This window comes from Cynocephalus volans, chromosome 3 (genome assembly GCF_027409185.1).
Source record: "Cynocephalus volans isolate mCynVol1 chromosome 3, mCynVol1.pri, whole genome shotgun sequence".
NCBI lineage: Eukaryota > Metazoa > Chordata > Mammalia > Dermoptera > Cynocephalidae > Cynocephalus > Cynocephalus volans.
Genome location: NC_084462.1, coordinates 28,661,500 through 28,686,994, shown reverse-complemented (window position 1 = coordinate 28,686,994; position 25,495 = coordinate 28,661,500). Strand labels below are relative to the sequence as shown.

The following is a 25,495-nucleotide window of genomic DNA, read 5'->3' as shown; positions in this document are numbered from 1 at the left end:
ATTAAATCAGTATTATTAACATATTATAACTATTCTTTGTGTCCCTTACCCAATGACTCCCTAACCACCCCTGTTCCCACCTCTACTAACTATAGGTCTGTTCTCTCCTTCTGAAAGTTCAGCAAAACATATGGTACACTTCATGAATCTTCATGTCATCCTTGCACAGGGGCCATGCTAATCTTCTCTGTATTGTTCCAATTTTAGTATATGTGCTGCTGAAGCAAGCACTTTGCTCAGCTCTTTAGCTTCCAAATGTTGCATTTCCTTAGAGTCTTCACCTGTGCTTGCATAGTTTTGGGGACAGCCAAGAATTTACAAGAAGTTTATATGAAGATACTGGAGCTCCTACCTCTGTGACTTGCTCTTTTCCAGGATTTTTCCCCCCGATTTCCATCCACTATGTGAGTCCTGACCTCCCACTTAGATTTCCTCACTTCACTGAGACTGCTGCTTTTGGTTGAGCTCTATTTCTTTGTGTACCACAGGAACTAAGGAGTCCTTACAGGAAAAAAGCCGCTAATTGTGAATGTCACCGAGTATTAATGCCTCCATTCTTTTTTTTTTTTTTTTAAAGATGACCAGTAAGGAGATCTTAACCCTTGACTTGGTGTTGTCAGCACTACGCTCTCCCAAGTGAGCTAACCATCCATCCCTACATAGGGATCCGAACCTGTGGCCTTGGTGTTATCAACACCACACTCTCCCAAGTGAGCCACGGGCCGGTCCCTGCCTCCATCCTTTTAAGTATAGCATTCCCTCCAGTTTCCGCCTATTTTTGGTTGTTCTCAGTGCTTTTAAATAGTTGATTTTACTGTTTTGTTCAGAGCTTAGGTTGGTAGATACATGCTTCTCTGCCATTTCTCAAACTGGAATGCTGGATGTGATTCTTAAATATGTGATGTTTGTTTTTTTAGAAGTTGTTTGGTAGTAAGGAAAAATTACTGTGGAGTTGCATCAGAACACACTCACCTTCACTCTCAAGTTAGAAACCAGCTCCCTGTGGGTTATTCAGTAATTTAATCCTCAAAACAACAACAACAGAAATTTCTGATCAACTCATGTTAGGGTTATAGGTTAATATTAAAACTATATAGAGTAAATCAGGGACTGTCAAACTTTTTTTCTGTAATGAGACAGAAAGTAAATATTTTCGTTTTTATGGGCTGTTATGGTCTCTGCGGCAGCTGCTCAACTTGCTGTTTGGGTGCAAAGGTAGCCATAGGCAAAATGTAAATGAATGAGTATCGTCAACAAAACTTTATTTATGGACACTGAAATTTGAATTTCATGTAGTTTTATGTAGCATGAAGTGATTTTTTTTCTTTTGAATTTTTTTTAACCATTTCAAAATGTAAAAATCATTTGTAGTTCACCACTCTTACCAAGAAAGGCAGTGGGCAAGATCTGTCCCTCAGGCTGTAGTTTACTGACCCCTTGAGCAAACTCTGCAGGCAGTGTTGTCCGTTCTCTACCACTCTGTTCATCTCTTACTTTAATTGTAAGCCAAAATTGTTTGAATGAGCAAACACACATGGGTTTTCATCTGCCTCCTTCTTTCAGCCTAACTTACTGGTCTGAAATGTAAATGTGCCTAAGAATGGCTTTGCAGAATTGTATCCACAGAACTATATAGTCTGAACTCAATTGTGACTGAGGGTTTTCAGGTATAATTTTGCCCATGCACAATTTTTGCATTATGTTCAACCTTAGAACATAACTCCATTGCACAGAAATTGCTCTGTGACAGTTTTCAGTGTGACAGTTCTTGATTTATTGCCTCTGTACTCCAAGTCCACCCTTCTTTGCCGTGCTTTGTGATATTGGAGCAGGACTGTGTAAACATTGCCCCTTAGGCAGCTGGCACAATATTTACCTTGGTCAGAAGAGGGCTCGGGGAGGATACTGGGGGAGGAAGGAACTTCTCTTCCTGTTTCCTGTGGGCTCTCATCTGCTCATGCCTGCAACACATTATGACCACCAGCATTTGGGATACCCGGCACTTACCTCCTGTGAGTTTCAGTGAGACCTCTACCACATGCAGCCTCCCAGTCACTTCCACTGGTATCCTAGCCAGCTTCCCTGCAAGTCCCACAGAATTCCTGGGAAGTTCCAGAAGGAGGCTTCCCAGCAAATTCTGTTGGCATCAACCTACAAGCAACTTCCAAAGAATTCTGCCAGCCCCCGAGAGGACAGCTTCCATGCAGTGCCCAGCAAGTCTTACAGGCACCTTCTGGGCAACTTGCCAGCGATTTCTGCTGGCACCCCCAGAGAGTAGGTTCCTACTTATCCACTGCAGCTTGCAGCACACCAGCAGACCTTGTGTCCTATAGACCATGTCTGTATGCTCTCCAGAGAGGTCTGGATCTCAGCCCTGGGGCACCATCTTCCTGATTTGTTCCTTCCTTGAGTGCTCCGCCTCAGCCCAGCCCTCGTGGCTGGTCCCTTTACCTGCTCCTTTTGTATTCTTTAGAGCACTTATTACCCCTTAGTAGTTACAGATTAACAAGAAATCATCTAGTTAATGATTCTTTTTTTAACTTTCCCTGTTCAAATTACTGTGTGATTTCTGTGTCCTGACTATACCCTGATTAAACAATCAGTTTTAAAATTTTTGGAGTGAAGACTGGGGGCCTGGTCTTGAAAGTGTTCAGAGGAATGGTCTTCCTACACAATTATTGTCACTTTTCGACTGCATAGCAAATAAGATTTCTATTATAAATTTTCCTTAAACTACTACTATTTCCTTTTATGGTGAATTCTTTTTTTTTAAAAAAAAGATGACCGGTAAGGGGATCTTAACCCTTGACTTGGTGTTGTCAGTGCCACGTTCTCCCAAGTGAGCTAACCACCCATCCCTATATAGGGATCCAAACCCATGGCCTTGGTGTTACCAACAGCACACTCTCCCAAGTGAGCCATGGGCCGGCCCTAATTTTTTTCTTTCTTTTTTTTTTTTTGTGGCAAATGGCCAGTACAGGGAACCGAACCGTGACCTTGGGGTTATAAGTTTGTGCTCTAACCAGCTGAGCTAACCGGCCAGCTTTATGGTGAATTCTTATAGTTCTTTATCAATAGATTTATTTCAGGGATGAACACCATGTTATATCCCATTCCTCATAAATACCCTGTTCTTTTTTTTTTTTTTTTTTTTTTTTATGAAAAGATCTTATTTTATGTTTATTCCTTTTTTTTTTTTTTTTTTTCCTTTTTCCTTTCAATGCCAGAGACACATATGGTAAGGAAGTGTACAGTAGAAATGCTTGGCTACTGACCTTGTGCCAATCTTGCGTTTGCAGGCATTGTGGAAGGGCTGCATGAGGTGAAACCTCCCTGCCCTGTGAACGGGATGCAGGTCCACTCAGGAGAAACAGAAATACTCAGGAAAGCAGTCGAGGACTATTTCTGCTTTTGTTATGGTAAAGTTCACTTTAAGCATGAATTCTCTAAATAGTAGTTCACTAAGGAGTAGGAGAGTGTTACAGTTTCATTAGCGTGACTACCTAGAATGTTTCAAACGTTTTGAAACCAACATTCTCATCAAGTGAAGAGCTGGCTTCTAAGTACCAGATTAAGTGTTCTTTCAGAAGACAGCTTGGTCTGTTCTAATCCATCAAACCAGTCTTTATTCCATTGTCCCATGTCAGGGAGCCCCCACAGCAAGGCCAGCGCGCTTGTTAAATATGTTCGGTGTTGATTTAGTCACCTCCCTCACCCCTCAGTTATCCCTCCACCTACCCATGCTTTCCCAGAGGCAGTAAGACAGATTTAAAAAAAAAAAAAAACCTATACAGTGTTTTGAAAACTAGATAACCAAATAACTATGCAGGTGTTATACTTAATTCCAATATAAGGACAATAGTGTCTTGGGACCTTGTTTATCATTCCTAGATAGCTTCACGCATTTTGGTCCCTGTGAGTGTTTGACTTTGGGGACCTCCAGCATAGGGTATCTTGGGGTCTTAGGTCATACTTCTCTATGAGAAATGGGACTTCAGCACTTTGGGCTCATCAACCAGTGCAGAGAGACTGACATAACTCCAGATTGTGATGTGAAGCCATGTTGACATTATCACTTTTTCTGAAGGCAGATTGGCCTGACTTGTGTGGTGTGACATAGTGACAATTAAGGTTTGGGTTGGGGGTCTCATGCTCTTTTGTTAGCAGCCTAGCTAACTAAGGGGTGCTCTCTGCAGCCCTGGATACGCCAGGGCAGGTACCCCAAATTGTGCATCCTCCAAGAGAATGGAGAAAAAGACCTATTATTTTCTCTTTCTTATGTGAAGATTTAAGGTAAAACATTGTATATATTTTTTATTTTGGCCCGTTGGGAATTGTATTAACTTGGGTTATAGAGAAATAGGGCACTTTATGTTTTTAATATGTGTTCAAAGGCTAATGTCACCACCTGTGTTTGTTTATTACATTAAATTAAATTGACTAGGAGAGTTTTATGCTTATGCTGTGTAAAGACATTTGCCTCTTCTTCTAGGTAAAGCCTTAGGGACGACAGCAATGGTGCCTGTTCCCTATGAGCAGATGCTACAAGACCAGGGGGCTGTGGTAGTGCAGGGGCTTCCAGAAGGAGTTGCTTTTCAACACCCTGAGAATTACGATCTTGTAACCCTGAAATGGATTTTGGAAAACAAAGCAGAGATTTCATTCGTAATAAACAGGTGACACGCTCTGCCTCCTTATGACAGTTAGTTCACTTAAAGATAAACTGACAGCTAATTTGAATTAGTTTGTTAATTATATCCTATTACGTTTAAAAGTTGATTTTTCAGATGTGTAATACTATCTTATGTGTTCATGCTGGGTAATGGTATTGGTTTTCTTGCAGACCTTTCCTAGGTCCAGAGAGTCAGCTGGGTAAGTGACAGCTTCTTATGCTTGGTGGCTGAACTGAGCTGCTAAACCACTTCTGCTTTCCTTAATTCATATGCAAGCTTTTTCTCCTCTTTGAGAAGGCAACCTCTGACATTCCAGGGTTGGGGGTCAGATGTTTGTAGGGGATTTGCAGCTCAGGGAAAGACACACCTAGCCAAGAGAGCTGAGACACAGCTCTCCTTCCCAGCTCTCATTGTAGTGAGATTCTCTGTGCAGTGAGATTCTGCACCCAGACCGTGGAGGGCAGTGGGACCCACTTTATCCTTGTCCGTGGGAGTGTGTGAATGCTAGAAGTCACTGTGTGGTTTTTGACCACCAGCCATGGAAAAGGCATTGTTGAGTTTGGGAGTGGATCTAGGATGTGTTCTTGCGCCTCTGAGTCTCATGGACTAGGAGAAGGAATGAGACTGTCTAACAGAGAGCCAGGGGTGACCTGTGGTGCTCTCAGAATGGCTGGAGGAAGTCTCCAAGAGCAGTGGGAATGGGTTAGAATTGTTTGATTGGAAGGGCTTCGTGGAGGATCTGGCCCTCAGGATAATCAGGGTCTCAACAGGTTCTATGGGGAATCTCACTCCATGTGAACAGGCAGAAACTTCTGGAAGAGTGCCTGAGGCCATGATGGGAACCCAGAACTCCTCACAGTCTACTTAACGTGTAATGATGAAGGGACCTCCCCCACAAAAGTAGCCTCACTAGAGGCATTTCAAGATCTGCCTATGCCCACCTCTTATTTTCTTAAATTATTATTCTGGAATGTAGTTGGAAACCTTGGCCTGTGGCTGTTCATGAAAGACCAGGTCTAAAGAGGATGTCTTGCCGAGATTACATAGGTAGAGTAATGAGATGGCTGGAGGTGGGGGTTGCACAGTTCACAAGGCACACTGCTGGGTATGGAGGGCTCTGGTTCTTTTGAGCCATGGACTAATCAGAGAGTAAAGACTATTTCCGGAGCAATCGTGAGTTCCTGTAGTACTTTAGCTCCTATTAAAGGAGGGGCGCCAGGGGGAAAGTAGCAGGTGACCAGGTGATTGTTGTTCCAGATAACTTGTATTTTTGTTTATAGAATAATAATAATAGTAATGGCAGCTGACACTTATTTAGTGCATATGATGTGCCAGGTACTGTTCTGATCACTTTGCATGTATTTGTTAATCCTCACACAAGCACCATTTCCATGAGGAAACAGAGGCAGAGAAAGGGTTAGTGACTTGCTCGAGGCCACCCAGCTGGTAAGCAGCAAGGCTGGGATCTGCAGCCATGCTGCAGCCCCCCTGTTCTGCCCACACAAATCACCCCAGAACATGGGGCTGCTTTGAGTTGTTCTCTTCCCCCCACTACTATTCCATGATGACCTTGAGCTGGGAGTTCTGTTTTCTCTTTGTTTTCAATTTATGTGCCTTTGAATGTCAGTCCTCTTTCGAGGTTCTGAAAGAGGCTAATTTGTGTCTTTTTATTCCCGCACAGGTGGTCATGTGATGGTAACAGATGCTGAGAGATCAATAATATTGCCAAATGAAAGGTAAAGAATAAATAATAAACAATAAAATCCACATCTAACCACCAAGTGTGAGCTTTTAGACTATGGAAAGGCTTCCTTACAGCATTTGAAGTGCAATGTGAAGGGTTAATATGTTACTGTTCAATATTTTGTTATAAATTCTTTATTTCAAAGGATGCTTGGAATTAGAAGACTACACTCAGTGACACCTTTAATTTTGTAAGAGATTATTAAGAACATTAATGTTAAAATTGAGGCAATTTTGCATTCAGTTGATGGGGGAGGGGTCGGATGGCATTGAGAGCCAGGGCACTTCGGTGCAGCATGTCCAAGTGCCTGTGATCGGGCCCCACCCGGCCTGTCTTGACCAGGCTCCCTTCTTCTTGCAGCTGTGGCCCCATCAATGTGAAAACTGAACCTGTGGAAGATTCTGGTAGGTACATCAATGCTTTTAGAATCAAGCATTTAGCTTATCATTTGACTTCTTTCTTTTGTTTTACTAAAAAATGGGGGAAGGAGAGTTAGGGCACTAACTCACCTCAACTGGGACCTTATTTGCAGAATAATCATATTTTACTCAAATAGCTAGAAAAGTGAGCCTTCTAATTTAGTAAATACTAGGTACTAAGATGTTAATAAGTAGATGTATTTGTGGACAAAATATTATTTTAGTTATATTTAAATTAGAACCTTAATGCAAAATGAGTAAAAAGTCTTGAATATGCATTTGCAATTATAACTTGATTTACAAATAGAGAAGTATTTTTATTTGGAGATGTATCTTTTTTTACTGCTTTCTTGCACTCTTCTGTCATTTCTAAATGTTCCACAATATAGATGCTAATTATGTCAATGTATAGTAGAAAAAAATCCCTCTTCAATGGATGAAAGTAGTGATCTCCATCCCAGCCTCCCCTACTTCTCAAAAAAACAAAACGAGGGGAATGTTAAAAATGTTAAAAGGTTAAGAATAGAAAAAAATTTTTAAAACTTCAAGTGTTCAATCAAGGGATGGGGAAACACTGAAAGCATTAAAAGTAGAAAGATTAGGAAACTTAAAATAACAAGTACATGAAATCAAAACTCAAAAAGATAAAAATGAACACAAGCTGGATTTACAAGGTTAAACTTGAATTTCATAATGCTTAGGAAAGCACCCAAGAAATATGAAGTAAATAGTAAATATAGAATTAAAATTCTATCTAAGATAATCTGGAAGAAAATATTTAGTATTAAGAGGAAAAGATACAGACAAAAGGAAAATAGAAACTTTAGCTGGACTAAAATGGAAGTCAGAACCCCAGTGTCCCTAGGCATTCAGGGTGTGGTTTATGCTCAGCAGTTTCCCAAATCCCTGGAGAGGGGGACCAGGGACACAAGTGGACCAGTCAGTCTCCTTGGCAAGACTCCTCCTTTGTTGTACTTATGGGTCCTTTTGCCACAACTGTGTGTGCTCATGTTCCTCCTGTCAGCATGTGAACATGTGCTTGGTGGAAGTTCCATCTTCAAATGAGGGTCTGTAAATAGTGGCGCTTGTCCACTGTAGTGGCTCTAGGCAAAACCAACTCACGTTGATGGAAAGAAATGAGCCAATTAGCTCAGCAGAATCAGCAGTAGAGTCTTAATCTCATTTACTACCTGACAGGTCAATTCTTGCCTGTTCAATTTTAGCTTTGAATGCTTCTCAAAGCTCAGATACGTTCTGCCTGTGTCATGGGTGGTCACAGAGAATTTTAACCCCCAAGCGCGGGCTCCTTCGGGAAACTGGGGAGACAGGTGGTGGGAGTGAGGGGTTCTCAGCACCTGTCCAGGGACCCTCCCTGTCGGGTCTGCCGCTGGCCGACCGAACAGCCCTAGCCTCGTTGCTTTCGGTGGGCGAGCAAATGGCCCGGGATTCCCCTTTCCCTCCTGTTCCCTTTGGAAGGAGACAGGGGAAGAGAGCCGTGAAGAGAGGTGAGCACAGCCGCCAGCCCCAAAAACAGCCTGGTTAAAGGACACTCAGACGCGGCGGGGGTTCTGTCGAGCAGTTCTGTTTATTATCACACAAGCACTTGCTTTTAAAGGCAAATGGGGGGCCGAGCCCGTGGCGCACCCGGGAGAGTGCAGCGCTTGGGAGCGCGGCGACGCTCCCGCCGCGGGTTCGGATCCTGTATAGGAATGGCCTGGTGCACTCACTGGCTGAGTGCCGGTCACGAAAAAGACAAAAAAATAAAATAAAATAAAATAAAATAAAATAAAATAAAGGCAAATGGGGAAGGGAGGTTTTTTACATAATCAGCCTAAAGGTCAAGAGAGCATGCATCTTGTCTCAATGCCTAGCTATTGCAACCTCGAGTGCAGAAGCATGTACTTGGCCAATAAGGGCTAAGGTTCCCGCAGATACCCCTACCCTACTTCCTCCCGGCACCGGCGCCGTTTTAGGCTGCCACGTTAATACGCCCTTGTGGGCCCATAATGGCGCCACTTGTAATGTCACTTAAGGTGGTGTTAGTTTTTAAAGCCCGACACCTCCCCAGGCCCCTCCCTCATCTGCCTTAACACAGGCTGCATTTGTCAAGGCCTGTCTTTGGAGATGTGGCTCAGTTGGAACAAAAATATACTCCATGTTAATATGATATTCTCTTGCAGATTTCATGATGCAGCACAAATCGCTTCCTGCTGCCTGCAGGCTCTGAGAGCTGGCCACACACAGTGTTATTTCTCATGATACTGTGCAGCATTTGCTACATAGAACGAGTATTGCAATGGTTCTGAATTTCGAATCTCTTTCGCTCTCCCCTCTTCTCTCTTTCTCTCCTTCTCTCCTTCTCTCCCTTATTTTGAGGAAAGGCTGAAGTAATTCTGTTTTCATTAGCATTTCAAACACATTCTACAACTGTCAAATCTGGTTTCAGTTGCCTGGATTAAAAAGGAATTTTTCTTGACAGCACAGCTAGAGAATACATGTTCATCAAAGGTTTCTTTTAGTAGAATTGTTAGTGTCTAATCAACCTAGAACTTGTACTTTTCATGTGAAATGTATTATAAAATATTACAAATATTATACCTGTTTGAAATAAAAAAGAATTAAGACTAGTATGTAGGGGAAGAAAGAAAGGACTTTGCCATCATTAGGTTCATGGCTGATGCACCTGTAACAGGACAGATTAACATGAGGAAAGCATACAGATTTATTTAATACATTTTACGTGACGTGGGAGCCTTCACAAATGAAGACCCAGAGGAACAGGGGAACTTGTGTATTTTCTGGTTAGGTGTGATGAAGAGTGGACAGCTGGAGAAGTGTGATTGGACAAAGGGTTATGGTCTAATGGTGATAAACTTGGGGAGCTTAGCAAGGCCTGTTTGTTCTCATTCATGTCTGTCTTCAGAGATAAGGATATTCCTTTCCTCCAGGTATAGGATGGGTACCTTTGAATTGAGAGTTTTATGACCTGCTTCAGGTGAAGGTCAGCTAGGTTTTCTGGCCTGCTTTCTGGGGAGAAGGGCTAGGGGAAGGTGAAAGAGGCCTTCGTACTTCTGTTTTCTCAAATGCCAACAGGCCATATTTTTGGGTAGTATGTCCTGTACCCCGTCAAGTAATTAGTAGCAGTAAGTAAATCCCTCTTCACCTTTCCACTTTCCCCTCTCAGAACACTCTGTCCCTGCTAAATCTCCCTGTACGTCTCAAATTCCATCCCCGTTTTAGAGGCAACAACTTTTAACCATTTTGCAAAAATTCTTTCACATTACTTACAAACACATTAATATCTTTTTTCTTTTTTTATGCAGAAATAGACCTCCATTTGTCAATTTTCCTTTAATCTTTCCATGAGATTACCTTTCTGTCCCATTTCTGAGCAATTTCCTTAAGTTAATCTTCTGTTTCAAAAATATGGCCATTAGCCATGTTTATTATGCTCCCCGGCTATTCCACCAAATTTTTCTTTTTGACAGTCACATTTTTCAGTATCCTGTCTCACTATCCTTATACCAACAGAACTGTTAAGGGCTTTCAGAAGACCCGTTAGAACTTGCAAATTAAGGGCCGAGCCCGTGGCGCACTCAGGAGAGTGCGGCGCTGGGAGCATGGCGACGCTTCCACCACGGGTTCGGATCCTATATAGGAATGGCCGGTGCACTCACTGGCTGAGTACCGGTTACGAAAAAGGCTTGTAAATTAATACTAAACAGTGAATCCCAAGCAGTGCCATAATCTTTGCTATTATTAACATTCATGGTTAAGTTGTATGTATGTTTTAGTGTCAGTTATCTATTACTGTATAAAAAAGTACTCCAGGGCTGGCTGATTAGCTCAGTTGTTTAGAGCACAGTATTATAACACAAAGGTCAAGGGTTTGGATCCCACTACCAACCAGCTGCCCCCCCCCCAAAAAAAAAGTTCTCAAAAATGCTGTGGCCTCCACAATGCTTTATTTTTTCTCACACTTCTGTGTGTTGGGTGGGCTGGTTCAGCAGGTGCTGGATGGTCACAGGCCTGAGACCTTAGCTGGGACAGCAGGGCCTCTCTCTCCTGGTGACCTCACATCTTCCAGGAGACTAGGCTAGGCTTGTTCCCATGGCAATTAGGTTCCAGGAGCAGCAGTCACAGATGCTCAAGCGCTTTCCAAGCCCCTGCCTGTATCCCATTAGCTAATGTCCCTTTGGCCAAAGCAAGTCACACGGCCAGGCCCAGATTTAAAGGGCAGAGAAATAGATTCCAACTGCTAGAAAAGAGGTGTGGAAAGCCACTTTGCAAAGGGGCATGCATACTGGGATGGGAGAAATCTGTGGCTAATTTTTGCAGCCTACCAGACCTTTTCCTGATGAATGCTTTTGGTTTTACTAGCGTAGTTTCCCCAGGTTTTGAAGTCTGTTCCATTATAGTGAGTAAGATAAAGATTATACATGCCAATTCAGGTCCCATTACAGAAGAATGTTTACAACATTTCACATAAATGCATATGTATGAGGGTATTTTTTAAAGTTCATGAAGAAATAGAATTAAAATATAATACAGTCTTTCCAGAAACTTTTTTTTTTTTTTTTTGTGACCGGTAAGGGAATCATAACCCTTGGCTTGGTGTCGCCCTCACCACGCTCAGCCAGTGAGCTCACCAGCCATCCCTACATAGGATCCGAATCTGCGGCCTCGGCACTCCCAGCGCCGCACTCTCCCGAGTGAGCCACAGGGTCAGCCCTTTCCAGAAACTTCTTAAAGTACCCTTATATATTCAACTATCCTGAAAGGGAAAATTTCCCAAAATTGGTACTAGAACTGTAGATGAAGCCCTTCCTGCCTCCACTCCTTCCCCCATCATTCTCTCCTTCCTTTCTTCTTTCCTTTATGTTGATTTTACATTATTTCATATTATTAATTCATATTATTTTATACATAAAACAAATATATGTTTTATATATTTATATTTTTGTATTGATAAGCCAGATTTGTTCATAGTAAGCTGCAAGTTCTTTTGCTGATTGTAATGTTGCTATATTAATCAAAACAGAACCTGAAAGTTATATTATCTGGTCATATTTCTCCATTGGTGGGTTTGACCTAACACATAATTTTATAATTTCCATTGTATTCAAAGGCATTTCACTGAAAGCAGCAGCTGTGTCAGTCAAGAAAGAATCAGAAGATCCTAGTTACTATCAGTGTAATATGCAAGGTAATACTGTTTTATAATAATTTTCTTCTCCAAAAGTTATTTGTAATAGAAAATTTTTATTACGACCCTCCTGAAAAACAGGGTAGAAGTCATAAAGTTCCATGTACATTTACCTAGGATCTAGCATACTGCCATGTAGGGTAAATGATCTGACAGTTATAAAATAGATTCTATTTAGTCTAAATCCATATGCTCTTAGGCATATGTGAATGTAAAGGTATTTTAGGGTTCGTTTTGCGTGAGTTTGTTTATTAAATATTCTTACTTTTTTTTTTTTTTTTTTTTTTTTTTGTCTTTTTCGTGACCGGCACTCAGCCAGTGAGTGCACCGGCCATTCCCATATAGGATCCGAACCCGCGGCGGGAGCGTCGCGGCACTCCCAGCACCGCACTCTCCCGAGTGCACCACGGGCTCGGCCCGAATATTCTTACTTTTTGTGTTCTAAAACATTTCTCCCTTAATCCTCTCCTGTCTAGCCTGTCCCCTCTGTTATGGAGAAAATATTAAAGATTAAAAGATATGGAGATGAGCGTTAAGAAATTCAAATGTGCATCCTTAATCATAGTTGCAATTTTATTGACATCAGACAAGTTAAATGGGAGCAAAAGACAATTAACACCAAACACACACACTTTTCAAACATGGCACAGGTAGATGGTCTGTGCAGTTATATGGCTGGGTCCTTTGCCCAAAGACGCAAAGTCCTACTGAACCCCAGTGTGTTATTAATTGACTATTGTATAGCATCCCGATCCTTTCTCTTTTAGCTCCACTGTGAATGTAGGCAGAGTGCAGAAAAATTTGCAATTTAATTCCTCAAACATTATTATCAAATTTGAAACATTTGCTACAAAATCGTAACTTTGAAATTTTCTGGCAGCATTAAGTAGTTCAATAAGTTTTAGTAAAAAACATTTTCATAAAAGCTAAAGGCAGAGGACTGGCCAGTTAGTTTGGTTGGTTAGAGTGTGTGGTTATAACACCAAGGTCAAGGGTTCAGATCCCTGTACAAGCTGCCCCCCCCCCCCCAAAAAAATCTAAAGGCAGAAACCAGTGAATGCATCTATTATAATTGCTGTGTCCTGGGCCAGTCTCTACCCCACTTTTACCCACGCATCCTGGCCTGTTGCAGTCCCTTGTGACCAGTCTCCTCCATCCAGGCAGAGGTTTCCTTTCAATCTACCCTACACACACACCACCACCCATCAGAGTTATTATCTGCAAACTGGGATCTGTTCAGGTCTCCACCCCTCCCCTGCTCACATGCTGTCAGTGGCTCCTCATCACCTGTAGAGAGAGTCCCATTTACTGCAGCATTCCTACCCCTCCTTCCAGCCTCCCCTCCTCTTCCACCTGCCTCTTCCACCACAATCACTCTCCCTTGATCACTCACCCTGCCCCGAATCCTCCTTCCACTGGGATTTTATATAACCAGATGCCTCTGTTAATCCCTTTTTACTCTGCAGACTTCTAAAGAGATTCCACTCCTCCGTGTGGGCACAGCCAGCATCTCAATTCCTGCAGGGAGCCTTCTCAGATCCCTACTATAGCACAGAGCATTTAGTGCAGCCTTCTCTCTTCTATTTAAGCTCTTACGGAGAACTCCCTCAACTAGTGGTGGTCTCCTGGGGTAAAGCTGCAGCATTTCACTCCAGCCCTGGAGCTCAAGCCCAGGGCTTTGTACACACTGGGCACTCACTTCTGCTGGTTGAATTCACAGTGTCACTCACAGAGAAACATGTAACCTCCATTTCTAAACTACCGTTGTTTTGAAAAAGTACTTAAAATTAAATTACATCTTGACTCCCAAGAATATAATTTTGAACTTAAGCAACCTTCGTGATGATCAAAATAAGTAGGATTCTTGTAGAGTTTGCGCTCAAAGGCAGCAATGAAACAAATAAATGATTAGGTGGATGTATCTGTATTCATTCTATTTTAATTTTTTAGAGAGAATTATATTACTTTTAAGAAAAACATTTAGGTTCAGTGTATAATTTATCATCTTTCTCCTGCTTGGCTTGGAAATAACTATTCAAGATGAATTCCTTGTAGAACTCCTTAAGCTGGGCAGTGTCGTTCTTGAGGCTAAAAGTGTTCAAATTGTCTGACATCATGGACTATTTCATAACACTGAATGTTTTTGTAACCATCTAGGTTAAATACTCATATATTGAAGTATTGATGTCTTCATGTACTCCTTAAGTAAGGGGAAATTTTTAAATCCATAAATGCAGCACATGTGAAGTGCTCAGAATGGCGTCTGTCCCTTGGAGGCACAGTGCTCAGAAGTTCATGCAAATCTGTGTGATGCCTAGGGCTGGCCCGTGGCTCACGTGGGAGAGTGTGGTGCTGATAACACCAAGGCCACGGGCTCAGATCCCTATATAGGGATGGCTGGTTAGCTCACTTGGGAAAGCATGGTGCTGACAACACCAAGTCAAGGGTTAAGATCCCCTTACCAGTCACCTTTAAAAAAAAAAAATCTGATGCCTTACCCAACCTCCACTGGGACTTCACACTCTGTCTGCAGCACAGACCTCTCAGAAAACCCTTAGACATACACACACATGCACATATACACACCCACATCTTGGCCCATGTGGAACTCACAGAAATCTCATCAGGTCTTTTGCATGTGCAGGAACCACCCCCTCCAGGTCCCTTGGGAATGAAGTATGCACAGTGCAAGCTTTGCTAAGCTACACTGTGCCCAGGCTTCCCTGACACTTATGGATGTATAAGAATCAACACCATTCCGCTTTCTACCTGTCAAGGGATTAGCATTGTCTTTCTCACATTGCTTTACTTTTGTCTGCCTCCCTCTTCCACAATTAAATGACCCTCATGATTATATTGGACCCATCCAGGTAATGCAGGATGATCTTTTCTGGAGGTCAGATGATTAGCAAACATAATTCCATCTGCAACCTTAATTTCCCCTTGCCATGTAACATAATAAATTCACGGGTGTAAGGTGTATTTGGAGATCCATTATTCTTCCTACCACAAATACTGTGAATAATTGTATGCCAACAAATTAAGTAACCTAAATGAAATAGACAAACTACTGAAACTAAAGAAAAAAAAAGAAAAAATTTGGTTAGTCAGTGAAAAGTAGAGTTTGTATTAGTAATCAAGAAACTTCCTACATACAAAGGCCCAGGACCAGATGACTTCACTTATGAATTCTACCAAGTATTTAAAGAATTAATGCCAATTTTTCATAAACTCTTTCAAAAAATAGAATAGGAGGGAACACTTCTTAACTCATTCTATCAGGCCAGTATTACCCTGATACCAAAACTAGACAAAGACATTCCAAGAAAAGAAAACTGCAGACCGGTATATTTATATGGGCATAAAAATCTTTATAAAGTACTAGCAAATGAATCCAACAACATATAAAAAGAATTATATACCATGACCAAGTGGAATTTATCCTAGGAATGCAAAGTTAGTTCAGCATATGAAAACCAGTCAATGGAATACAACATATTAATAGAATAAAGGACAAAAACCACACCATCATCTCAGTAGGCGTAGGAAAAGGCATTTGAAAAAATCTAACACCCTTTCACAATAAAGATGCTGAACAAACTCGGAACTGAAGGGAACTTCCTGAACCTGATAAAGGGCATCTACAAAATACCTATAGTTAATGTCATACTTAATGGTGAAAGACTGAAAGCTTTCCCCCTAAGGTCAGGAACAAGACAAGGATGTCTGGTCTCACCACTTCTATTCAACATTATTTTGGAGGTTCTGGCCAAGGCAATTAAACAAGGGGGGAAAAAGGCATCCAGATTGGAAAGGAAGAGGTAAAACTATTTCTATTTGTAGGTGACATGATCTAGTATATAGAAAATCCTGAGGAATACACACACACACACACACACAAATCAGATCTAATAAATGAGTTTAGCAAGGTTTCAGGTTACAAGATCAATATACAAAATCAATTACATTTCTTTATTTTAGCAATGAACAATCCAAAAATGAAATTACAAAAATTCCGTTTACAATAACATCAAAAATAATAAAATACTTAGAAATAAATTTAGCCAAAGAAATGTAAGACTTATACATTGAAAAGTATAAAACATTGTTGAAAAAATTAAAGAGGATCTAAAAAAAAAATAATAATAAAATAAAATAAATCTGTGTTTTCATGGATTGGAAGACTTTCCTAAGATTTATATGGAATTTTAAGGGACCCTGAATAGCCAGAACAATCATGAAAAAGAAGAACAAAGTGGAAGACCTACAGTTCCTGATTTCAAAACTTACTACGGATTGGATCCCCGTACCAGCCAGCCAACAAAAAAACAAAACAAACAAAAACACTTACTACAAAGCTACAGTGATCAGCACTGTGTGGTACTGGCATAAGGATAGAAGGCCGGCCTGTGGCTCACTCGGTAGAGTGCGGTGCTGATAACACCAAGGCCACGGGTTCGGATCCTATATAGGGATGGCCGGTTTGCTCACTGGCTGAGCGTGGTGCTGACAACACCAAGTCAAGGGTTGAGATCCCCTTACCGGTCATCTTTAAAAAAAAAAAAAAAAAAAAAAAAAAAAGGATAGACATGAATCAATGGAATAGAATTGAGAGTCCATAAATAAACACATAAATTTATAGCCAATTGATTTTCAACAAGAGAGCCAAGACAATTCAATGAGGAAAGAAGTCTTTTTTTTTTAATGGTACTAGGGCAACTGGATGTGCACATGCAAAAAAATAAATTTGGACCTCTACCTCAAACCGTATACAAAAATTAACCCAAAATGGGGCTGGACAGTTAGCTCAATTGGTTAGAGTGTGGTGTTGATGACATCAAGGTCAAGCGTTTGGATCCTCTTACCAGCCAGCCACCAAAAAACTTAGCTCAAAATGGATCAAAGACCTAGATAGATGTAAGAGGTAAAAAAGTCTCTCAGAAGAAAACACAGACTAAATCTTTGTGACCTTGGATTAGGCAGTGATTTCTTAGATATGACACCTAAAGCACAGATGACCAAAGAAAAAAATAAATTGGACTTCATCAAAATAAAAAACTTTGGCACTTCAAAGAATACTATCAAGAAAGTGAAAAGACCACCAACTGAATGGGAGAAAATATTTACAAATTATATATCTGATAAGGATCTACTATCCAGAATTCTTTTTCTTTTCTTTTTTTTGGGAGGGGCGGGGGCAGCTGGCCAGTATGGGCATCTGAACCCTTGACCAAGAACTCTTTCAACCCAACAACAAAAATACAAACTACCCAGGGCCGGTCCTTGGCTCACTTGGGAGAGTGTGGTGCTGATAACATCAAGGCCATGGATTTGGATCCGTATATAGCGATGGCCGGTTAGCTCACTTGGGAGAGCATGGTACTGACAGCACCAAGTCAAGGGTTAAGATCCCCTTACCAGTCATCTTTATAAAAAAAAAAAATACAAATTACCCAATTTAAAAATGGTCAAAATGATTTGAATAGACATTTCTTCAAAGAAGATGTACTACACATGAAAAAATGCTAAACATAATTAGTTATTAGAGAAAATCAAAATTACAGTGAAATACCACTTCACACCCCCTAGGATGATGATACTTAGAAAGGCAGACAGCAAGTGTTGGCTAGGATGTGGAGGAACGAACCCTCATGCACTGCTGGTGGGATGCAAAATGGTACAGTGGCTTTTGAAACAGTTTGGCAATTCCTCAAAAAGTCAGACAGTTACCACTTGACCCAGTAATTTCACTCTTAGACATATACCAAATTCAATGTATATATACCCAAGAGAATTGAAAACATGTGTTCACACAAAAACTTTTACCTTATTTCCAATAGCCAAAAGGTGGAAACAAGTCAGATGTCCATGAGTTGATAAGTGGATAAGCAAAATGTGGTGTATCTATACAATGAAGTATTACTCCACCATGAAAAGGATGACGTACTGATGCTTGCTGTCATATGGATGAACCTTGAAAGCATATGAAATGTAAAAGGCCAGACATAAAGGGTCACAAATTGTGTGATTCCATTTATATGAAATGTCCAGAATAGGCAAACCCATAGAGACAGAGTGGATTAGTGGTTACCAGGGTCTGGAGAAATAGGGCAATGGGGAGTGACTGCTAATGTGTCCAGCATTTCTTTTAAGGATGATGAAAATGTTCTGGAAATAGATAGCAGTGGTGATTATACAACCTTGTGAATATGCTGGAAACTACTGAATCATACACTTGAAAAGAGTGAATTTTATGGTATGTGAATAATACATAATTTAAAAAATAAATGAAATAAATAATGTATATAAATAATATGTAGTGAATAAATAAAAGAAATAAGCAGATTAAATGTAAGATTAACCTGTATCTGTAATCTGTATAAATAATCTGTATGAAAGAAAGTTTGTGATTAATTTTAACTTTTGACTTGAGCAAACTGCTTATCAGATCTTTTTCAACACATCTCATACCCATTCAAGATGTAGGATTTTGCTGTAACTTCGTGGATAGATTTACCTGAGTCCTTGTCCTCTTGGTAAATTGGCCACAATAATAGTCATCATGTCACTAATTTGCTTTTGCTTTTTTATTATTGTGGTAGAATATATATAACATAAAATTTACCATTTAACCATTTTTAAGTGCACAGTTCAGTGACATTCAGTACATTCACATTACTGTGCGGCTGTACCCACGATCCATCTCCAGAACTGTTTTGTCATCACCAGCTGAAACTGTGCTCATTACACACTAACTCACCATTCATTCCTCCCTCCTTCCAGCCCCTGGCAACTGCCATTCTGCTTTCTGTCTCTGAATTTGCCTGCGGCAGGCACCTCGTATGAATGAAATGAGACAGTATTTATCTCTTTGTGACTGGCTTCTTTCACTTACTGTAATGTCCTCAAGGTTCATCCATATTGTAGCATGCGTCAGAATTTCATAGCCACTCTCTTATTTTTAATTTTGCCTTGTTTCTTTATATAATGGCTACTATTCCATATTTTTAATCCAAATTTGATGACTAAATTTATGTTCCAAAGCAGGTTGTTCAAAAATGATCCTTCTGACGGAAAATTCGTCATTTTGAAATATTTCAAAGATACACTTTTCTAGCCAATTTGCAGAGCGCATCAGCATTTTAAACTTAATTTACATTAAATTTACTGTGTGTGATATTTAGTTCTGGATTTTGACTTTTTGAAATGGAAGAGGGAAAAAGATGCATTGGCTTACATCTTTTTTTTATGTAAACTTTATTTTGCTTGCAAATGAACTTAATGAGGGGTCTGGCCAGTGGTTCACTTGGGAGAGCATGGTGCTGATAACACCAAGGTCAAGAAGGAAATGAACCTCATAAGGAGCAATGTGTTTTAAAATTACTTACCTCTACTTCTGCTTGTTAAAGTCATACAATAAATCCCAACGTGGGTACTTGACTTGCTTCCGTATTTAACTGATTTGAATTTTGTAGTATTTGTGGCTGCATGTTGCTGAGCGTGAACAGCTCGATGGTGCAGTGTGGAAGTTACTCGTGTTATGTAAATGAGCCAAAGATGGCCTCTGGATATTGGCCCCTAGGTTGTTTATTTCTTCACAGCAGGCTGAGACCCATTAGCTCAAAAGTCTGCCCATGCCAAACTAAAGTTTTTACACATTTAGTTGTTTTAAACATAGTCCGAATAAGCAGATTTTTAGCCCTTTTTAGAGCCTGCCTGTTTTGTGTACACCAAGAAACTTCAACCAACATCTGCTAGCCATAGATTAAAAAAACCCCAGGGCTATAGAGCCCCCAGTTCTCTGCCGCCCTTCTGAACTCTGACCAGAGAACCCCTCTGTGCTGCTGTGCAACTCACATAGAGTTGGAAGTCCCTTCTCCCATCTCCCTCTCCCCAGGGAGTTCCTTTGCCCTTCTCCCCTTCTGGATGGTGTCCCCGCCCCCTCCACCCCCATAGTCTTTGGATGTTCTCATCCTGTGAGGGACTTTACCGGCTTGCAGACCTGTCAAAGCATAGCCAAAATAAAGCTGTGCGTGCTACTGCCGTGTTTTTTCCTCATCAGCCCTGAAACGCTTCGAACCCCCTACGTTTGCTTTTTAGCACAGTTGTGATGGAAATCAGCAAATTGATAAACCAGTTTGCATGTTCTGTTCGGTGTTGCGACACTATGCACTTTGGCTATAGAAAAAGCTTTTCGCTTGTATCTGATCTTCACGTGGGCAGTGCAAGATTTACTTGCCTTTAATGACGCCACAGAGCATGAGTATAGTAGTTCTCTTCAGATTTAACAAGAGAATGAAAATTACTGGTTCCGTGTGGGCCAGAGTGTCTGGGTATGTACAGCCTCCTGTGACATGCTGTTGGAAGGTTCCACCGATTTGTCCTGGTGTGCCCACCCTTCACCACTTACCAGTAGTCTCTTCTTAGCCCACTCCTCAGTGGAAAGCCCACTCCTGCCTCAGCCTCCCTCTTATTCCCTTCTCTTCCAATATGGCCACTTAATGTTCTATAAATGTTAAGAGTATAAACGAAATTGGGGGCAAGAGACTGGAAAGAGAAAAGAAGCTTAAATCCAGCGTGCCCAGATATAACCTACCACTTTTTTTCAAATAATTGCAGAATTGATAAATAAACAAAAATTTCATTGTTTTGTCAGGGCCATGGGCCTCGTAAAACATTGTGTGGCTTGTGAGTTTCCTAGCGTGAAGTTTGTGAGGGCTCTTACCTGTTCAAACCTCAGTTGCTCTTTTTTAAGTCACGGGAATAGGAATTAAATTTAAGTCCCACAATGTGCGTCAGTGTGGCAGGTTTGGTTTTTGTCATTCATTGGAAGAGTGTAAATATACGCATCTGCACTTTACATGAGGGAAAAAGTAGAAGAAAAGTATAAATGATGGTGTTTTTTTGTTGTTGTTGCTGACAGACATTAATTAATATTTTAATAATATAGTTATAGTCATTGATAGTAAAACCCCAAATTTATTTGGATGTGGTCTTTTACCTAGCAAATAAAATATGTGCTAGATCCACCCCCACAACCTTTTTTTTTTTTTTTTTTGGCAGCTGGCTGGTACAGGGTGTTACCAGCATCTCGCTCTAACCAACTGAGCAACCGGCTAGCCCCTCCCTGCATCTTTTTTTCACTCAAAGAATTTGGAGACTGTAACACCAAAGTTGAGAGTTTGGATCCCTACCAATAATAATTTAGAGGAATAAAACATAGGCTTTTTAAAAGGAGTCATGAGGAGCTGAGGGCAGACCCGTCTGCCTGGAAGCAGGCAAGAAACAGCACGCCTAGAGTTCTAGGCAGGAGCCAACGGCAGCATCCCCTGCCTAGAAGCAGGCAAAAGCATGCCGAAAACACCACTTCCACGCAAAAGCAGCTCAATGTCACAGCAGTAGCCACAGCTGCCGTGCAGGTGGTCTGCCAGACACTTGACTGCAATGACACAAGGAGAGTCACCAGCAGAGACCAGAAAAAGAAGAGGACATCTCTCTCCTCTAAGCCCACTCCAGCGTAATAGAAGCACCTGCTCTACCAGGCCCGTGCGTTATTTTAGATTTTAGTCATTTCTGTCTTCTCTCTTTTTCTCTTGTTCAGTCCAGATAAAGGTTTGCAAATTTTGTTGATCTTTAATTTAAAGAATTAACTTTTGGTTTTGTTTAATTTCTTTATTGTTTTTTAATTCCCTATTTCATATATTTCTGTTTTTATCTAATTATATTTGCCTTTGGTTTCGTTTGCTCTTCTTTTTCTATTTTCTTAAGGAAGAAGTTTACATTACTGATTTGAGATTTTTCGTATTTTTAATATGTGTTTACAAGTCTAAATTTTCCTCTAAGCACTGTGTGAGCCCTGCATCCTATGAATTTTGATATGTTGTGCTTTGACTTTTATCTCAAAGTACTCCCTAATTTCCCTGTGATTTTTCTTTTTACCCATTGTTTATTTAGGAAAGTCTTATTTAATTTCCACACATTGTGAGTTTTCTAAGTTTCCTTCTGTTATTTTGGTCAGAGAACACATTTTCTGTGATCTTAGTCTTTTTAAATGTATTAAGACTTGTTTTGCGGCCAAAAATAAAATAAAATTTTTAAAAAATAGGAATCATAAACTGTCACCATTTTGCAACTCCTAATGAAACAATGCACCTTGACAATAATCATCAATGGCCCTTAAAACTATTCATAAAAGGTTGATGGGGACTTTACCATGAACTCACTGGTCCCCTGGTTAACATCACAAAGAGAGGTAACCAGGGAGTACACCACACCACCTTTGGCAAGGATTCTTGCCCCCAAAAATCAAACCTAGGTCTGATCCAGACTTTAGATCTAACAAGCAGTTTTCAGAAAATCCAGGGAATGCAGGAACATATGAAACCATCACAAAGATGCAGTCATTAACTCCAGAACATGAGAGACTCAGTGAGACAAAGGAACTAATTTCATCAACAAATAACGGCAGGTAAAAAAAAAATGGAGAGACACCTGTTTTAAAGTAAAAGAGATTTATTTTAGAGATATAACCATGTACATATGTGTGGGTTTTGTTGGGATCCTGATTTGAACAAACTGTAGAAAAACACTGCTCACTGTGGAGTGCCAAGTGACGACTGGAAGATAGGAAGAATGCTGGAGTTGGAAAACCATCTTTTTGCAACCATTATAATGATAGGTTGGGTCAAACGGGAATCATCAATGAATGCTAAACTTAGAGAGGAGTCTTCTCTTAGAGAAGAGTAGAATATTTACATGGTCTTAAAGTTTCTCCCTATAGGCTGCTAGTTAGTTATAAGAGGAAAGGGGAAAAAATGGTAATTATACAGCGGGGAAATGAGACAATACCTTGACCAGGTGATCAAATTCACATCAACAGTGAGGGACAGGTGGACATTATGCCCGCCCCCCATGTGACATCTTGAGAAGGACACGACATCATCGAGGTAGTATTCTGGCCAAGAATGCAAAACCTGAAGCTAATGGCGAGGAAACATCAGGCAAATGCAAAATTAGGAGCATTCTTTTGGGGTGGGGAACATGGGGGAGGGGGGTCTCTATTCTTAAACAGTGTCGATGCCATGAAAGACAAAGACTGACTGTGGAACTGTCAGATTAAAGCAGACTAAAGAGACACAACTAGGAACACTACCTGGCCCTAAATTGGACCCTGTACTGAAAGGGGAAAATCTATAAAGAACATTTGGGGTCAACTGACAAAACTGGAATAGGTCGAAATATTGTCTCAGTGTTAAATTTCCTGATTTTTAAAGCTTTATTGTGATTATGTAAAGGGATATCCCCTTTGTTAGGAAATAGTCACTGAAGTATTTAGAGATAAAGGACCATGATGTATGTAACTTTCCCTTAAGTGGCTCAGAAGAAATAAAGAATTATGTATATATACACCTCTCTCTCTAAATAGGGAGGGAGGGAGGGGGAATGATCAGGGATATGGAATAAAATGTTACCATAATGTGATCTGGGCAAAGGGTGTGTACATCTTATGGTTCTTTCTACTATTGTATCTTTGGAACTTTTCTATAAGTTTAAAACTATTTCCAAATAGTTCTTTTTCTTTTTTAAAAGACATTTATGAGGGGGCTGGCCAGTGAATTTGTCAGAGCACAGTGCTGATAACACCAAGGTCAAGGGTTCAGATCCCCATACCGGCCAGCCAGCCACCAAAAAAAAGAAAACCACAAGCAAAAGAGATGTTTATGAGACAGTTGGGGAATTTTTTTTTTCACAGCTGGCCGGTACAGGGGAAATTTGAGCAATGTCTAGATAATAGATGAAGGTAAAGAATTATTGTTAACTTGGGGGGTAATCATGATACTGTGGTAACCCTAAAGGAAGAGAGCCCTTGTCTTTTACTTGTACATACCACGGCATTTGCATGTGGGATTTTATCATAGCTGGGATTAACTTTATAACACGCAGTGTGCGTGGGGGCAGAGTGGACACAGATAAAACAGGATTACATGAGTTGATGGGCATGTGGCCTGCCTTATATGATCTTTCTGCTTTTGTATGTTTAAAAATTTCCAAAGTCAAGATACAATGATGAAGAGAAGAAGTAAAGAAAGGATCATTTGTCTGAATTTTATTTCAGGGAGTGGGAGTATTTCATGTGTGTTCCTGTGTGGGTCTTGAATTGTTTGCATTGTATTAAATTATTCCTTTTTTAGAATACTTATTTCTTACTTTGTTATGTTTTATTTATTTTCCTTTCAGAAAGCCATCGTTCTTCCACAAGCAATGAAGTAATAGAAATGGAATTACCAATGGAAGGTTAGAAAAATGAAGCACTTTGTTTCTCTTTCTCTCTTTTCTAAAGTTTGTAGTATTTTACAAGAGAACATACTCTTTTAAACACACATATTTGGAAATAAAGAAGGTGACTCTTCTGGCATGCCGGCCGCCTTAGAAAACTCGAGTCCTCGTCCTCAGACATAGTATTAAGGGCTCTACTCTTCTCTTACTTTTCTCATCTGTAAGTGATTCTACTTAAGGCTCCTGGGTAGAGAAGTTAACTTTGCACCTGGTGCTCTTTGTTGCTCATTTCATTTTGTCTTTTGACGTGGCATGCTAAAATTCTTTTGAGCATAGTTGAATAGTATTTTGGGAAATTCTTGAATTAGAAGTAAAATTTGATAATACTTCCCTCCATTCATATATAAACCTTGAGCATCATCTATAAATCTTGAGAATAAGGTGGTTTGTGTATATCCAAGATAAAATTATCTTTTTATTATTATTTTTTGGGGGGGCGTGTCTGGCTGGTATAGGGATTGAACCCTGGACCTTGGTGTATCAGCCCCATGTTCTGACCAACTGAGCTAATCGGCCAGCCCCCCAGGATGAAATTAGTAAAAGAGATTTCCTCTCCAAACCTAGAGGCATGAAACATCTTTGTCAATTCTCAAGCAAGATGATCTTGCTTTTAGGAGTTGTTTATCTGTCTAAGACAGATAGTTAACAAGTACAGTACCAAAATGATTTTCTTTTGTTTTGTTTTCACTAAGTCAACAGCATTCTCCAAGGAGCTGATGTGATCATTTTTAGTAACTTCTCTGACTTGTGGGGTCTGGAGTTCTTTATTGCAGAAGATGGTTCCAACAGCCCCCTGAGTAACTTATCCATCAGTTCTGTGACCCCAAAAATTTTGATACATTTTGCCCAAGGAAAAAGACTATAGTGAGATGGATTCCAGTCTTAGAATTGTTTATTCACTTGTAAAATTAGTTGTTTGGAACTTAGTTGCTTTAAAACAAGAGGACAATTTGACTATATCATTGTTTAACTTTATTTTTTTTATTAAGACATATATAACATTAAATTTACATCTTAACCATCTCTAAGTAGTATGAAGTATATTCACATTGTTGTGAAACAGATCTCTAGAACTTTTTTAGCTTGCAAATCAGAAACTCTGTACACATGAGACAGC

At 40.3% G+C, this 25,495-nt stretch overlaps 1 protein-coding gene and 1 non-coding gene across 5 annotated transcripts in view; one reads left to right on the top strand and one right to left on the bottom strand.

Moving 5' to 3' along the window:
- GTF2IRD2B (GTF2I repeat domain containing 2B) overlaps positions 1-25,495 on the top strand; it is a 58,769-nt gene that overhangs the window by 19,175 nt on the left and 14,099 nt on the right. For 3 of the 4 annotated variants that reach the window (XM_063089589.1, XM_063089587.1, XM_063089590.1), the window contains exons 4-10: positions 3,300-3,419; positions 4,493-4,676; positions 4,844-4,872; positions 6,355-6,409; positions 6,778-6,821; positions 11,965-12,042; positions 24,280-24,336. In XM_063089589.1, coding sequence (XP_062945659.1) covers positions 3,300-3,419; positions 4,493-4,676; positions 4,844-4,872; positions 6,355-6,409; positions 6,778-6,821; positions 11,965-12,042; positions 24,280-24,336 — 567 coding nt within the window. The remainder of the gene's footprint in view (positions 1-3,299; positions 3,420-4,492; positions 4,677-4,843; positions 4,873-6,354; positions 6,410-6,777; positions 6,822-11,964; positions 12,043-24,279; positions 24,337-25,495) is intronic. The other variant, XM_063089588.1, reaches the window with a different exon arrangement.
- Positions 125-231, bottom strand: LOC134374158 (U6 spliceosomal RNA). Its single transcript, XR_010023033.1, has one exon. It is a non-coding gene; the product is annotated as a U6 spliceosomal RNA (small nuclear RNA).